Consider the following 13,501-nt stretch of genomic DNA (forward strand, 5'->3'; position numbering starts at 1 on the left):
GGACGCAATCAGCGGGTCTGAGGAGGGCGATGCACTCGCAGGTCCAGTGGCGGACAGGACGCAATCAGTGGGTCTCGGAGGGCGATGCACTCGCAGGTCCAGTGCGGACAGGACGCAATCAGCGGGTCTCAGGAGGGCGGCGCAGTCGCAGGTCCAGCGCGGGCAGGACACAATCATCGGGTCTGAGGAGGGCGATGCACTCGCAGGTCCAGTGCGGACAGGACGCCAATCAGCGGGTCTGAGGAGGGCGATGCACTCGCAGGTCCAGTGCGGACAGGACGCCAATCAGAGGGTCTGAGGAGGGGGCGGCAGCAGTCGCAGGTCCAGTGCGGGTAGGACACGGTCAGAGGGTCTCAGGAGGGGCGGCGCAGTCGCAGGTCCAATGCGAGCAGGACACAATCAGAGGGTCTCGGGAGGGCGGCGCAGTCGCAGACCCAAGGAGCACACTCAGCAGATCTGAAAACAGGACAGAACGTGCAGGTCTGGGTAGATAATCAGCTGGTCTGAGGAGAGCAGGACAGAATAATGCGTCCTTGAGTAACCACATCATGATGTGTAGAATTCTCAAAATGGGCGTGCAAAGACTGCGCGCAAAATCAGCCTAAGACCACCCTGCTCCATAGGCTGGCTCGGGTCGGCGTTATAAATGTTCTCGAGGTGGGGATGTTGATCCCAAGTCTGATGGAGGCCGGTAGTTGACCTGTAACACAGCAGAACGGCGCTCCCTGAGGCGTTCCGGCTCCAGCCCAGCTCTAAAACCGCGTCCGGGCAGTACGGAGGGTTCGGTCAGACTATCCTCCCAGAAGTTCAGGAGATAGATGGAGTTCACGAAGCGTTTCGCCACCCTTTAGACTTTATTCAACCCACTGCGACCCACCCAATAAAACAGAATGCCCCGTGGCATATCGTGTCGCCCGTGCATCAAAGGATTCCAAACGACGAACAGCGAGTCGCTTGGTAGCACCGGCATAATCTTAGCGTCAGCTTTGAACACGCCTCGTGCACCAATTTCAGCACTATGTCGTGATTTTGCGGAAGCATATAGGCAACGAAACACGCTCGTCGAATCACCAGCATGGGCCCAGACCTCCATCCTGACTCCGCAGCGACAGGCCTTCGAGCGGGCCGCGCGCCGCGCGCGCCGTCGCGCAGCCACTGCATGTATCGATAGAAGCAGCCAAGATCGCCTCATCACCTGAAAACACTAGCCCTATCGGGAATGGAACCCGGCCCCCCGGCGTGGAAGCCCGACTCGGCCCCAGCCGGGCCGCGCGGCGCCGGCGCACCGGCAGTTCGATGAAGCTGCGGTCGCCGGCGTGCAAGCCTCGTAGCACGTCCCGCTCCACCTTGGGGTCGGCGCCCCGGGCCGTGTTGACGGCGATGGAGAGATTGGGCGAGGGCAGCAGGGCGAAGGTCACCAGCCGGGCCGTGCCCGTGCAGAGGGCGCTGGCGCGCGGCAGCCGGACGTCAGCGAGCAGACGCCCTCTGTTGGGGTCACAGGGAGTCACCACACACCCTCCGTCGGGGCCACGGAGTTTTAACACATCCCTCCGCCGGGGTAACAGATGTCACAAACGCCACTAGGGCGTGGCTACGGTGTTCACACGACGCCCCTCTGCCGGGGTAACGGCGGTCACAACACGCCCCTCTGTCGGGGTCACGAAGGTCACAATACACCTTCTGCCGGGCTAATGGTGATAACACGTCTGCTTGCCGAGGTAACCTAGTTTCGGGATCAGCTTTGCATGGACCTTGCGATCTTACGGATCACGAGCGAGCCCTGCTTGAACTAAGACAAAATTTAATGTCAGCGGCCCGGTCGAACCCTAAAACCTTTTAGAGGCTGACATCCTTGCAATCGTGGATTGTAGGCACATGAAATTTTCCAGAAAGAAGCCCAACTACGTAGCAGTCGCGTCGTATAAATTTTTGGATTTGTGTGCACGGATTTTACTAGGATAGTTTCCTGCTACATTGCAATCTCACTACAATTTCGCATATCCCGTGCCGCTGAAACGAAAAACCAAATTTCCACACAGCGGAAATGCCGTAAAGCACGGGTCGAAATCAGTTCAAATCTCAACTACCCGGTGTCGTGGAGGCACGAAACAAACATTTGGCCCGCAGAGAAAACGGACATTCGTAATGGCGGAAGTGTTGACGGGGGGTCTAAGTAGACGGGCAGGCATTTCGTGCCTAAACCATGAACGCTTTGGTTTTAGGACGTGTTATACATATTATTTCTTTATTTATTTATTTATTTATATAAGTAACGTACATCAAGATGCAGACAAACGAGGCAGTCGCATCCCATTATATATATATATATATATATATATATATATATTATATATATATATATATCTACATATCTATATATATATATATAATCTATATCTATATATCTATATATATATATATATATATATATATATATATATATATATATATATATCTATATATATATATCTATAGTCTATATATCTATATATATAATTATCTGTCTGTATATATATATATATATATATTTAATTAATCACAATTAATCTGTCGCAGAACGGCTTGTATTTTTTTGCCAAAACTGGTATAGAATAAAACAAAAACAACACCTGTCCTAGACGCTATCGAGTAATGAGCGATTGGGTTATGAAGATTACACAGCAATGTAGTTCTGCTTATTTTGATCATTATCTACCCCAAAATTTCCCTCTTTTAATTATTTTCAAACAAAGGCAACAATCGCAAACCACTACAAGTTGTCGGTTTTCTTTTTGGCTCTAACGTCCAGTAGGCTACTTCCGCATGCATCAAATTTTTAGCAACGCTGCTCGCAATTTTACGCGCGAATATATATCACCTCGTTAAATCCTCACGAAAGGTGGGCTTTTTAGCGCATTGCTCAGATCACTGGTATGGCTAGGCGGAGGTGAGACCCCAAACAGGCCTAGCTTTGACATCACTGCATGAGAAACGTCCCGACTCGCGTCCGCCATCACCTTCCTCGTTCCACGACTCACGTCCGTCATTGCCTTCCTCGTTCCCCCGGCTCACGTGCGCCATCGCCTTCCTCGTTCCCCAGCTCACGTCCGTCATCGCCTCCCTTGTTCCCCCGACTCACATCTGTCATCGCCTTCCTCGTTCCCCCGACTCACGTCCGCCATCGCCCCCTCGTTCCCCCGACTCACGTCCGCCATCGCCCCCTCGTTCCCCCAGCTCACGTTCGTCATCGCCTTCCTTGTTTCTCCAACTCACGTCTGTCATCGCTTCCTCGTTCCCCCGACTCACGTCCGTCATCCCCTCCCTCGCCCCCAACTCACGTCCGTCATCGCCTCCCTCGTTCCCCGACCCACGTCCGTCATCGCCTCCCTCGTTCCCGCCCCGCAAGACGTCTCTCTGGTCGTTGCGTAACATTTACTAGCGCCCGAAATCGCTGCCACTGGCTGCGGCGAGAGCCCGCCACAAACGCGGCGGGCGTCCCGCACCCGCCACTGTCCGCCACCACGGGCGCGCCCTGCCGCCGGGCGTCCGCGTCGTACCAGCGTCCAGGACTGCGGCCGCACGGTGGACGCCAGCCGCAGCGAGCCGCCGCGCACGCTGGCCGACCGCTCCACCTGCACGATGTCCGGGTTGCTGAGCTCCAGGTCGATCAGGCGGCTCGTACTCGGCCAGCGGCTCTGCCCTCGTCTGCCGACGGCCGCCGGCGCCGTCAGCTGGCCCGTCCGGCTCCCGGCCGGTACACTGTTCTGCTCTCGAGCTGTCTCACTGGTCTGTATGATTCATATAAGCCGTTTCTCAGCTGTTCCTTTGTTTGAAGAGCAAGTATAGATAAAAATATAAAAATATGGGTAGAGCTACGCTATTGGTAGATAAAATGCGAAAAATAACCCTTAAAAAATTGTCTTACTGTTCGCACTGTATTTCAAAAGTAGCTAAGGACGTCGAGATGAATGACGTTACATGCGAGCTGAGATTTTAATGTAACTAGGGGTCAACAGCATGACATGCTCCGGGCCATCACAGAACCCTACGGGTTATGCCAAGACAATAATCTGACTTCACTCAGCTACGTTCCAGCGTGAAGCAGACCCTCTCATTCAGAACTACCCTACCATAACGCAGTTATGGACAGCATGCTGTTCAGCCACCGTGTCCTAACAACGGGCGGTTGGAGACGGTGACCGCAATTCACACGGTAACGTATGCGTATTTATTTCTCCGTGGCGACAATAATGGCATTGACAGCCCACGTGGTGGCTTTATGAAGCAGGGCTGCATCTGGTTTACAGACGTGCCTGATTCTTTCCAGCGAACCAACCAGCACAGCGTGGGCCGCTGTTACGAACGGCTCGCGGTCGCGCTGCCTCTCCCACGCGCCACTCACTGTACAACCTCGCGCGCCTCCACCTCGACGGGTGATGATGTCGTGCAGATCCAGGTGGATAATGCTGGCGTGTAAGACGCCGCCGAGCAGCTCCAGCCGGTAGCCGCAGGGGGCCTTGTACTGAGAACGGAGAACAGAACGGAGAACGGAACCTGAGAAGGGAGCCGGCGCCACCGCAGTCCGACAGACAGCGCGAGGCACCGCGGTCCGCAGCCGCGTAGTGGCCGCGGTTGTGAAGGCAAGGCTGACTGGACCATGACTGGTCTTCACGACTTGGACCTCGATGACACAAGAGAAGCAGTGCACATGTTATAACTGCGAGCGGCAGGCATGCACCAGCAGCGCTCAGACCACAATGCTATCGTGAGATCGCCGGGCCGCTCTCCGCAGGCCACCTGCTGCCGCACAGTCACTGAGCACGTGAGGCGCGGGAGCGGGCGCACGGCGATTACACCGCCCGGCGCCCCGCCAGAACACGCGGCCGCCCCGCCCATCCGCGACGTGCTGAACCGCTTCATCATCCGCTTGCGTAGTCAACGCAGCCGTGCTGGCTAGTGGAAACTCTGAATGCGACGAAGTGTCACGCACCTTGTCGGGAAGACCGGACTTGATGTTGAAATAATGCGAGACGACTCCGACGAGCCGGTGCCGAACACGGTGTCACGCCCCCGCGCGGTCCATTACCAGGGCTATCTTCTGTAAGCCAAACGCGCCCTTCGATCATATTCGACGAGGGCGAAGCGCACGCAACTGCCAGAGAACTGGGATATCAGCAACTGAGAGTAGTATCACAGCAACCGTGAGAAGCGATTCACAATGGAGCGCAGTGAACTCATCCGACGATTGACACTCAAAAGACGCTGCAAACGCCCTATCCTTACCACCTACGATCGCGCTGATCAAACCTATTCAAACCCAGACGTCGGTCGGCACTACAGCACAGCAGTCCCACCGTGTGTAACTGCTTTCCTCCGCTTGTTAGCATGTTAACGGCCAAGTGCGTGCAGGCATAGGCACGACGTAAACACATCAGTTTCCCAGCGACACCACGCCCAGGAACGCGGTCAACCCGTCCGGCTGACCCCTCTTTAACAGCAAAACAGCACCGGCGCGGTGCGCAGCGAGACACGGCGCGGGGCGCAGCACCCACCGCCACATCCGTGATGTTCTTGGCGTCGATGACGTCTTTCAGGCTGATTTGGCCGGCTCGTCTGACTGCCGGCACGCGAGGCATCGGCGGGGGTCAACGGACGACGGCCCGTCACTCATGAGAACGCTATACGCCATCTTGTTGGAGGGGCGCGCCCAAGAGCATAATTGGCGGAGGCAAACGCACAGGCCTTACGGTACTGCCTCGTGTTTCATCAAACGTAGCAAGTGTGTAGCATGCGTGATGTACAGTTCTGCGAGTTCGGGAGACCGCCCTCCTCCCTGGCGAAATCCATATTGTTAGCAATGGTAATTATTCGACGTTAGCGTATCACGGACCACAACACAGAACAGAACAGCTTAGAGCACCCGGAGATCGCAGCCCCGCTACAGCTGATCTGTCCAGCACGAAGATCACGACACGCCAAGCTGTCAGGTCAGATGCATTCACGATGTACGTGCTGTGCAGAAGGCCTCAGCCGCACCAGACCCGCAGTTTACGCTGCACAGGAGTGGCACTGACCCCTAAGCTCATGACGACCAGCTCCAGATCCTTGGTGACACAGATGTGGTGGTGGATGAGGTCGGTGTGAAACAGTTCTCAACGTGACCAAACGTCACGTTGGTCAGGGTACGTTCGAACGTGGCGCCGCCGTCTATGGAGACGAGGACCTGTCCAACGGTGAGCATGCGTCGTCAGGTACACGCTGGCATGCTTCGACCGAACGCCATGGCACCTTCAACGAAACATCCACGGCTTCAGTTCTCAAAGAACGTTACACAATATGCTCGATCGCACTACAGATCGCACAATACCACCGCACGTACATGTTTCTGAGCGGCTTGACCGCCCAAAGGGAGCTGGGGAGGGGGGGGGGGGGGCAGCGCCCCAGGATGCTTGTCCCACACGTGGGTGGGCGAGGGGAGGGGCTGTAGCAACAGAGCTCGGCAGGCAGCTGCTCCCACCTGACCGGCCAGCAGGTACACCTTCTTGGTGAGCGGGCAGAGGTAGACGAACGGCCGGGTCACGTGCTCGCTGGACGGCGGCCGCTTTCGGTAGCCGGTCTTCTCCAGGGGCAGCACCAGCGTCTTGTACTGGTCTCCCTGGCAGGAGAGGTCGCCATCACAGACAGGCACATGGTCTATATGGCAGCAGCAGTGTCTCGAGCTGGTCTTCCCGGCAGGAGTGCCCGGGTCTCGTCACAGTCGCGCGAGTCGTCCGACTCGGAGCAGCGTCATGCTGCGTCGCGCCTCGTGGCCTGATGGCTCGTCAGCTGCCCGGGGCGCTGCACGTCCACCAGTCTCCGTCAGCGAGGGTGTGGTGCACCACCTGGCACCAGGCCATCAGTCGGCTAGCAGACCTCCGGCCGAGCCTCGCAACAGTCCCGCCACGTCCCGGTGTTACCCTCTCCGTCGCCCCGAAACTATACGATCGTCCGCGGACCCCTACCACCAAAGGTTCAGTCATCGTCGTCGTCGGCGGCGGCGGCGGCGGCGACGGCTCACCTGCGCGAAGCCGAGCAACACGGCGTTCCGGTGCCAGACGTAGCGGACGTCGCTGACGGAGGCCAGCCCGGCCGGCCACGGCACCAGCGAGCGCACGTCCTGCCACGCGTCGGTGCGCGCGAACGGCGCCCGCCCCAGCAGGTAGCGCTGCTCCGAGTGCAGCAGCAGCAGCACCGAATCCGCTGCGTCCAGGCGGCCAGGCAAGCGGTCAGCACGACCGCCGAGCGGAGATGTGCATTGTCCTTCTGGCCGAGCCAAAATCATCGGGCCCAATGGCAGCACACAGCACTCAGAGATCGCTACCGCAAGGCTTATGCAATGCACTGGTGCGACCGGCAGTCGTAAAGGCTTCCCTCATTCTCTCATGCTTCCCGGTACGGGAAGTCCACGAGACTAGTGCGTGGCTTGCTCAGGCAGCCCGCCACTGACGCTTCTGACCGACAGCTTCGGTCCTCCGCCCACGTCACTTGGGACATCAGCCAAATGCTCCTATCAGAACACTACGCGGGTTTATCCATAGAGGGAGAGCAGCGCCCCGCATCAGGGACCTCGGTATCCTCGCTTACTAACGGCGGCACCGCATATTGCCGTCAGCAGGCAATAACCCGTCATGGCTCGCGAGCCACCCCCACCACCCGGTGCTCTGCTCAGCGAGAGAGAGTGGCAGGCCGCGCCACCATGAACGCACAGCTGTGACCACAAGAGCACGAGAACACCAACCGTTGGCGTCGTCGTTGACGCAGGACGGGGAGTGGATCAGCTCGTCTTTCGCCCGGTCAGCTGCGGAACTGTTGTTCTGGAAACGCAGGACGCGGCCAGGTCAGAGCTCCCCAGATCAACTGGTGAAGCAGTGACGTCACAGAATGCAGCGCAAACCACAGGTCAGAGCCCAGATCAACTGGTGGCGCAGTGACGTCACAGAATGCAGTGCAAACCACAGGTCAGAGCTACCCAGATCAACTGGTGACGCATTGACGTCACAGAATGCAGCGAACACACAGGTCAGAGCTACCCAGATCAACTGGTGACGCGCAGTGACGTCACAGAATGCGGCACAAACAACAGGTCAGAGCTACCCAGATCACCCGGTGACGTAAGGACGTCACAGAATGCAGCGCAAGTCACCTGACGGCACCAGCGCATCGGTCACAGGCTAGTGAGCTGTGGACCGCAGGAAACGTCGACGACCAACAGACCAGTCAAGCAGAGCCGGCCCGGGCATACCAGCCGAGAAGTTTGACGGCTGCCCGTGACCCAGCCCCCAGCCCGGCCTCCAGGCGCACATCAGCAAGGGGCGCTACCCACCCCAACGTCCTCCCCGACCTGGCACGCAAAATGACGTGCGGGTAGACGCCACTGTAAGGACATCGGTGACGAGCGGTAAGCGGGAAGGCTCTTGCAGAAAGGCTTTCGGAAAGAAATGCACTTTCTGGAACTGGGCCTGGGTCGAGTGGCGGCGTCTGACAGACGGCATCCGGGGTCCGGAGACATGGTCACGTGGCGTCAGCAACAGGAGCTCGCACGGACCCGCGGGAGGGTCCTACCCCGGAGACATGGTCACGTGGCGTCAGCAACGGAGCTCGCGCGGACCCGCGGGAGGGTCCTACCCCGGAGACATGGTCACGTGGCGTCAGCAACAGCAGCTCGCGACGGACCCCGCGGGAGGGTCCTCTACCCGTCGCAGCTGGAGCCGGGGTAAAGGTGAAGTTGCCGCCCGGGGTCGCTGAAGGACGACGTGACGATCACGCCGTCAGAGGTGAGCATCAGCAGGTGCGCCGAGGTCAGCGCCGCACTGGTCAGGCTCAGGTCATGGGGCATGCCTGCCGACGGGACGGGGCGGAGCGGAGCAGGGTCAGGCTCAGGTCACGGGGCACGCCTGCCGACGGGACGGGGCGGAGCGGAGCAGGGTCAGGCTCAGGTCACGGGACTGCGACCGGGCTCAGGTCACCAGGGCACGTTGGCTGACGGGACGGTACGAAGCGGGGCAAGGTCAGGCTCAGGTCACGGGACTGGACCGGGCTCAGGTCAAGGGGCATGTTGGCTGGCAGCCGGGGGGGGGGGGGGGCACGGGCAGATTGTCATTACATGGTGTCAAGCTGAAGTCACGGCACAGGTCGGACCCTGGTCGTATGACGACATCAAGATCAGATCTCAGCCACGGAATTTACTCGCTAGGGTCGCAGATAGGATAGGTAGCCGAGATGGTCATGTCGGTGCGCAATAGGGTGAAGCTAATCGGTGCACGCCCCGGGTTATTCCGCGACTCGGCCACTGCGCGGTGACCTAATTCGGCAGATGGTTCTCCGTAACAATGAACCTGATTTCGTACGAGATCGAAGTGGCCCTCCTTGTGCCTCGCGGGCTCAGTCAGACTTTCGAAACTGGCCGCAGGCTGAGCAGGTACAGCTGACGTGGGAACGTTGGTACAGCGCCAAAAATCGACAGTTTCCCTTGTTTTGCATTATGCAAAGGACGGCTCCCAGCTCCAGCCTTAGATATGGTGGTTGCCACAAAAACAGCCATATCCACCGCTCACAGCCGTCGGGGGCCCTATCAGTCCGCCTGGTCAGTGTCAGCGGCCGCAGGGGACGCGACCGCGGACCGACGCCAGAAGGCGCGACCACCGCCAGGCGTGGTCCACCCGACCATTGACCAGCCGCGGTCTGCTGACCACTCAGTTACACGCGTCCACCCCGACCATGGCGGGGCACGGTCCGCTCTCCCCGCCGCCACCCGAAGGCCAACCCGACCGCCGCCAGACACGGGTCACCGCGGCCGCCGCCAGACACGGGTCACCGCTACACCGCCGCCAGACAGTCCACCGCGATCGCCCGCCAGACGGTCCACCCGCGACCAACGCCAGACACGGGTCCACCGCTACCGCCGTCAGACAGTCCACCGCGACCAACGCTGGACACGGGTCACCGCTACCGCCGCCAGATAGTCCACCGCGGCCGCCGCCAGACAGTCCACCGCGACCAACGCTAGACACAGGTCACCGCGGCCCGCCGCCAGACACCGGTTCACCCCGACCAGCCGTCAGATACGGGTCACTGCGACGGCCACCAGACCCGAACAGCTTCCGGACTTACCTTCCGAGTCGTTGAAGGTGGAGCGCAAGCTGGTCCATCGCGGTCCAAGTCATACCACGTGACCCGATTGCCGATCAGCGTGGCCACGAAGAGGCCCGGCTTGCTGGGCGACCGTGACGGCGTACAGCAGGCCGAGGTCGCCGCCGCAAGAGTCCTGCGGTACCTGCAGCCGGCCGACGTGTGGGCACCACCGTCGCGGGCGCCACCGGCGGCCCAGCGACCACAACCGCCACGTCGCTGTCACCGGGACAGCCGTCACATGAGGCGCCTCACGCCGTCCACAGGCGGCGCCCCCACGCCACCACAGGAGGCGCCTGACGCCGTCACAGGCGGCGCCCCACGCCGTCACAGGCGGCGCCCCACGCCGTCACAGGAGGCGCCTTATGCCGTCATAGGAGGCCCCTCACGCCACCACAGGAGGCGCCTGACGCCATCACAGACGGCGCCTCACGCCGTCACAAGCGGCGTCTCACACCGTCACAGGCGGCGCCTTATGCCGCCACAGGAGGCGCCTGACGCCGTCACAGGCGGTACCTCACGCCGCCACAGGAGGCGCCTGACGCCGTCACAGGCGGCACCTCACGCCACCATGGGAGGCGCCTGACGCCGTCACAGGCGGCACCTCACGCCGCCATAGGAGGCGCCTGACGCCGTCACAGGCGGTACCTCACGCCGCCGCAGGAGGCGCCTGACGCCGTCACAGGCGGCGCCTCACAGAGCGTGGTGGCGCGATGTGACGCGGACAAGTCGAGCAGTGGCGCGGACAACAGACGCCAGCTGACGGCAGAGCTCTGTGAGCTGCATCAGCGACACCCTCCGCGCCAGGCGATGCTCTCCGCCAAGAACGCAATGCAACCGAGCAAACAGTAAACGAGCCGCGTGAAGCACGCGAACGTGACCACCACTGAGACGGCCCAGTGGCGGTCGGGGCGCGCAGAGTGCTCTCTCACCGAAGCGGATGTCGGTGATGGAGGCGCTGGTGGAGAGAAAGCCGGAGCCGCGGGAGAGGACGAGCTCCGCGCTCCACTGGGCCATGCCGTCACTCGCCGTGCGCCCAGTCAGCTGTCTGCGACACCGGACGCCTGGCATCAGAGCTGCGGCGGCCATTGTCGAGGGGCTAGCGTGTGTCGAAGTGCCATCCAAGCCCAGCCCCGTGCCGCTCCTGGGGGTGCGAGGCTGGGCAGGTTAGCTTCACTCCTATCCGACGTTTTGAGCATCTTAAACTTACGCCGACCTGACATGACCTGACACCCGTCCTCCCGGCTCGCGCAGGCTATCCGTAAATCACAGATCTCTGAAGCACAGAGCGATCCTCCGCGCCAGCTCCATCCCCGTGAGCTCCTCTCCCGGCTCACCTCACGAGCCCAGCTCTCCCTTCAGAGGAACTCCCCGTCCCGGCCCACGTGTGTGCCTCCCCCCCCCCCCCCTCCCCCGCCCACGCTCGCACCTCCCAGCAGGACCCCTCGGCCATCACCGGTGTCGCGGCTCTCTCCGTGCTGGCGCGACTGGCCGCACCTCCTCCGGAAGTGGCAGCGCCAGGCCACGAACGAGCCGCGCCGGTACAGCCCCATGGAGAACGGCATTTGGACGACGCGGTGCATGCTGCGCAGCGTCATGTGCGGCATCGCGCCCAGCAGCCAGAAGTGCTCCACCAGCTGAGAGTTGACCGAGTCGTCCAGGCCGCGGACGGGAGTCACCTGGGCCAGCAGCGTCTGCCCGGGTCGGCGCCGCGGTCAGCCGGGCGACAGCGGAGCGTGCGGCGACACGGGGGCGCGAGGCCAGAGCGTCTGAGGTTCAGCATAGTGATGTGCTCTTCACAATGACCATGGTGGAAGCTAGAGATGAAGATGGTCAGTAATGCTTCATTCTAGTCATATGATTCTCAGTCAGGCGGTGAAGGCAATTCAGTGAAGGTGTTCGAAGGAGCAGAGAGATTGGGTATGCAAACCAATGTCATGGCAGAGCAGCAATGACAACCATAGTGTTAATTAGGTATAATGATCAGGTGGTTAGGAAAGGCACCTGGTCAACACCATATTTTTGGGAAACTGGGTAGCCTTTTGGACAAATCACAACAAATAACACACACTGTCAAATTCAGCCTCATTGGGCGGTCCAGTTTCACTGGGCAAGTGATGAAGTGCCCTGGCCCATGGCACTTGAATACATATCTCAACCATGTTTATGTTAAGTCAAAATAATATATTTTGCTGTTATTAGCTACAGAAACAATCCTTGTATGCAACTGTAGCATGCACGGTTCCCGAACATTGTATGTGCTTACAACATTCTCATCCATGATGACATATTTGTTTGTTCTTGGCAGAGGTGACATGTCCATGTCCTTCAAGGAGAAGATGGTGAACTCTGCCAAAGCATGTGCATAAACATTAGCTTTGTACTTTGTGACTGTGTGCTTATAATCATTTTAGTTTGAAGGGTAATGTGATACAATCTTGTTTTCTGCGCAATTTTGTGCTGCATTCTACAGGCAGGGATGGTTCTATCATGACAGCAGAATATTAATTACAAAGCATGTCATCTGCAAAAGTAGCAAAATATTGGTTATGAGGACATCTAATCTCTCCTAACATAATGTCCCAATGACCTGTAGCACACAATCAAAAGGCTGCTTGGCAAGGTTTTCATGAAGCAGAAAGAGCCTCACTGTATTTTCCATATTTGATACAGGACACATTTGAGTAAGATGACAGGATCATCCAAATCAGAAATCCTGCATGATGTGCCATGTTCTGCAGTCCAGTTGGCTTGCTGGTCCTGTAAACAAAAGAGCATTAAACCACATGATGGAGTACCCTGCACTATGATGTGTGGCAGTTTTGGGCACACCAACCATGATTATTTTGCACCCAGTCCCCAAATATAACCTGAAATATTGTCATGTGCAATGGACAAGTTAGCTCTTTGCTTGAACCTCAGGCCAAACACAAAGGTGCAAAACAGGCGGTCTTAACTTGACGTTATATTACTGCTAAATAACCGCAACCCCAGCATGCCATCCAGCCCCATCATAAATAAAATGTGATTTCAAACAGATACTTCACCAAGCAGTAATTTGACACCCCCGTATCGTCAAACACAGCCTTCAGATGAAAACTCCCAAGGCACAACGGTACTCCACGACTGTAGCTAAATGTCGGGTTTTGAGCCCGACGAAGGTAAAAAAGAAATCAACATTGAAATGCGCCGCGCCCATTTGTAGCAGCCCCTCCAGAAATGTGCCCAGCCGTTCCGTTCAGCAGAGTAAGTAAGTTCCCGTTCGCCACCTGGCTGTGAGCTTAATGCGGGTTTTGACTGGGACAGGCGTATTAAGCGACTTGGCGCTTGTTCGGACCTCCATCAACTAAATGAT

General features: G+C 58.4%; 1 protein-coding gene across 1 annotated transcript; it reads right to left on the reverse strand.

Annotated features, from left to right (window-relative positions):
• Positions 1 to 447: 447 nt before the first annotated feature.
• LOC119106981 (uncharacterized) lies at positions 448 to 13,222 on the reverse strand. The gene is made up of 14 exons (XM_037230326.1): positions 13,194 to 13,222; positions 12,797 to 12,906; positions 12,413 to 12,495; positions 11,644 to 11,840; positions 11,079 to 11,194; positions 8,783 to 8,856; positions 7,757 to 7,832; positions 7,037 to 7,218; positions 6,497 to 6,634; positions 6,127 to 6,202; positions 5,532 to 5,596; positions 4,395 to 4,501; positions 3,537 to 3,684; positions 448 to 456 (listed from the first exon to the last, which is right to left on the reverse strand). The coding sequence occupies exons 2-14, from the start codon at positions 12,876 to 12,878 to the stop codon at positions 448 to 450; spliced, it is 1,353 nt and encodes a 450-aa protein (XP_037086221.1). The 5' UTR covers positions 12,879 to 12,906; positions 13,194 to 13,222.
• Between the last annotated feature and the right edge of the window lie 279 nt (positions 13,223 to 13,501).

The sequence above is a fragment of the Pollicipes pollicipes genome, unplaced genomic scaffold, assembly GCF_011947565.3.
Source record: "Pollicipes pollicipes isolate AB1234 unplaced genomic scaffold, Ppol_2.1 Scaffold_6548;HRSCAF=7765_pilon_pilon_pilon, whole genome shotgun sequence".
NCBI classification, from domain to species: Eukaryota; Metazoa; Arthropoda; class Thecostraca; order Pollicipedomorpha; family Pollicipedidae; genus Pollicipes; species Pollicipes pollicipes.

What these genes read in the sequence shown, in the direction of transcription:
- LOC119106981 (XM_037230326.1), bottom strand. Translation starts at nt 12,878, where the DNA reads ATGGCACATCATGCAGGATTTCTGATTTGGATGATCCTGTCATCTTAC. An exon ending in TGATGCTCACCTCTGACGGC is followed by an intron (nt 7,833 to 8,782) that starts GTGATCGTCACG and finishes CTGCGTTTCCAG; the next exon opens with AACAACAGTTCCGCAGCTGA. An exon ending in CGTCAACGACGACGCCAACG is followed by an intron (nt 7,219 to 7,756) that starts GTTGGTGTTCTC and finishes GCCTGGACGCAG; the next exon opens with CGGATTCGGTGCTGCTGCTG.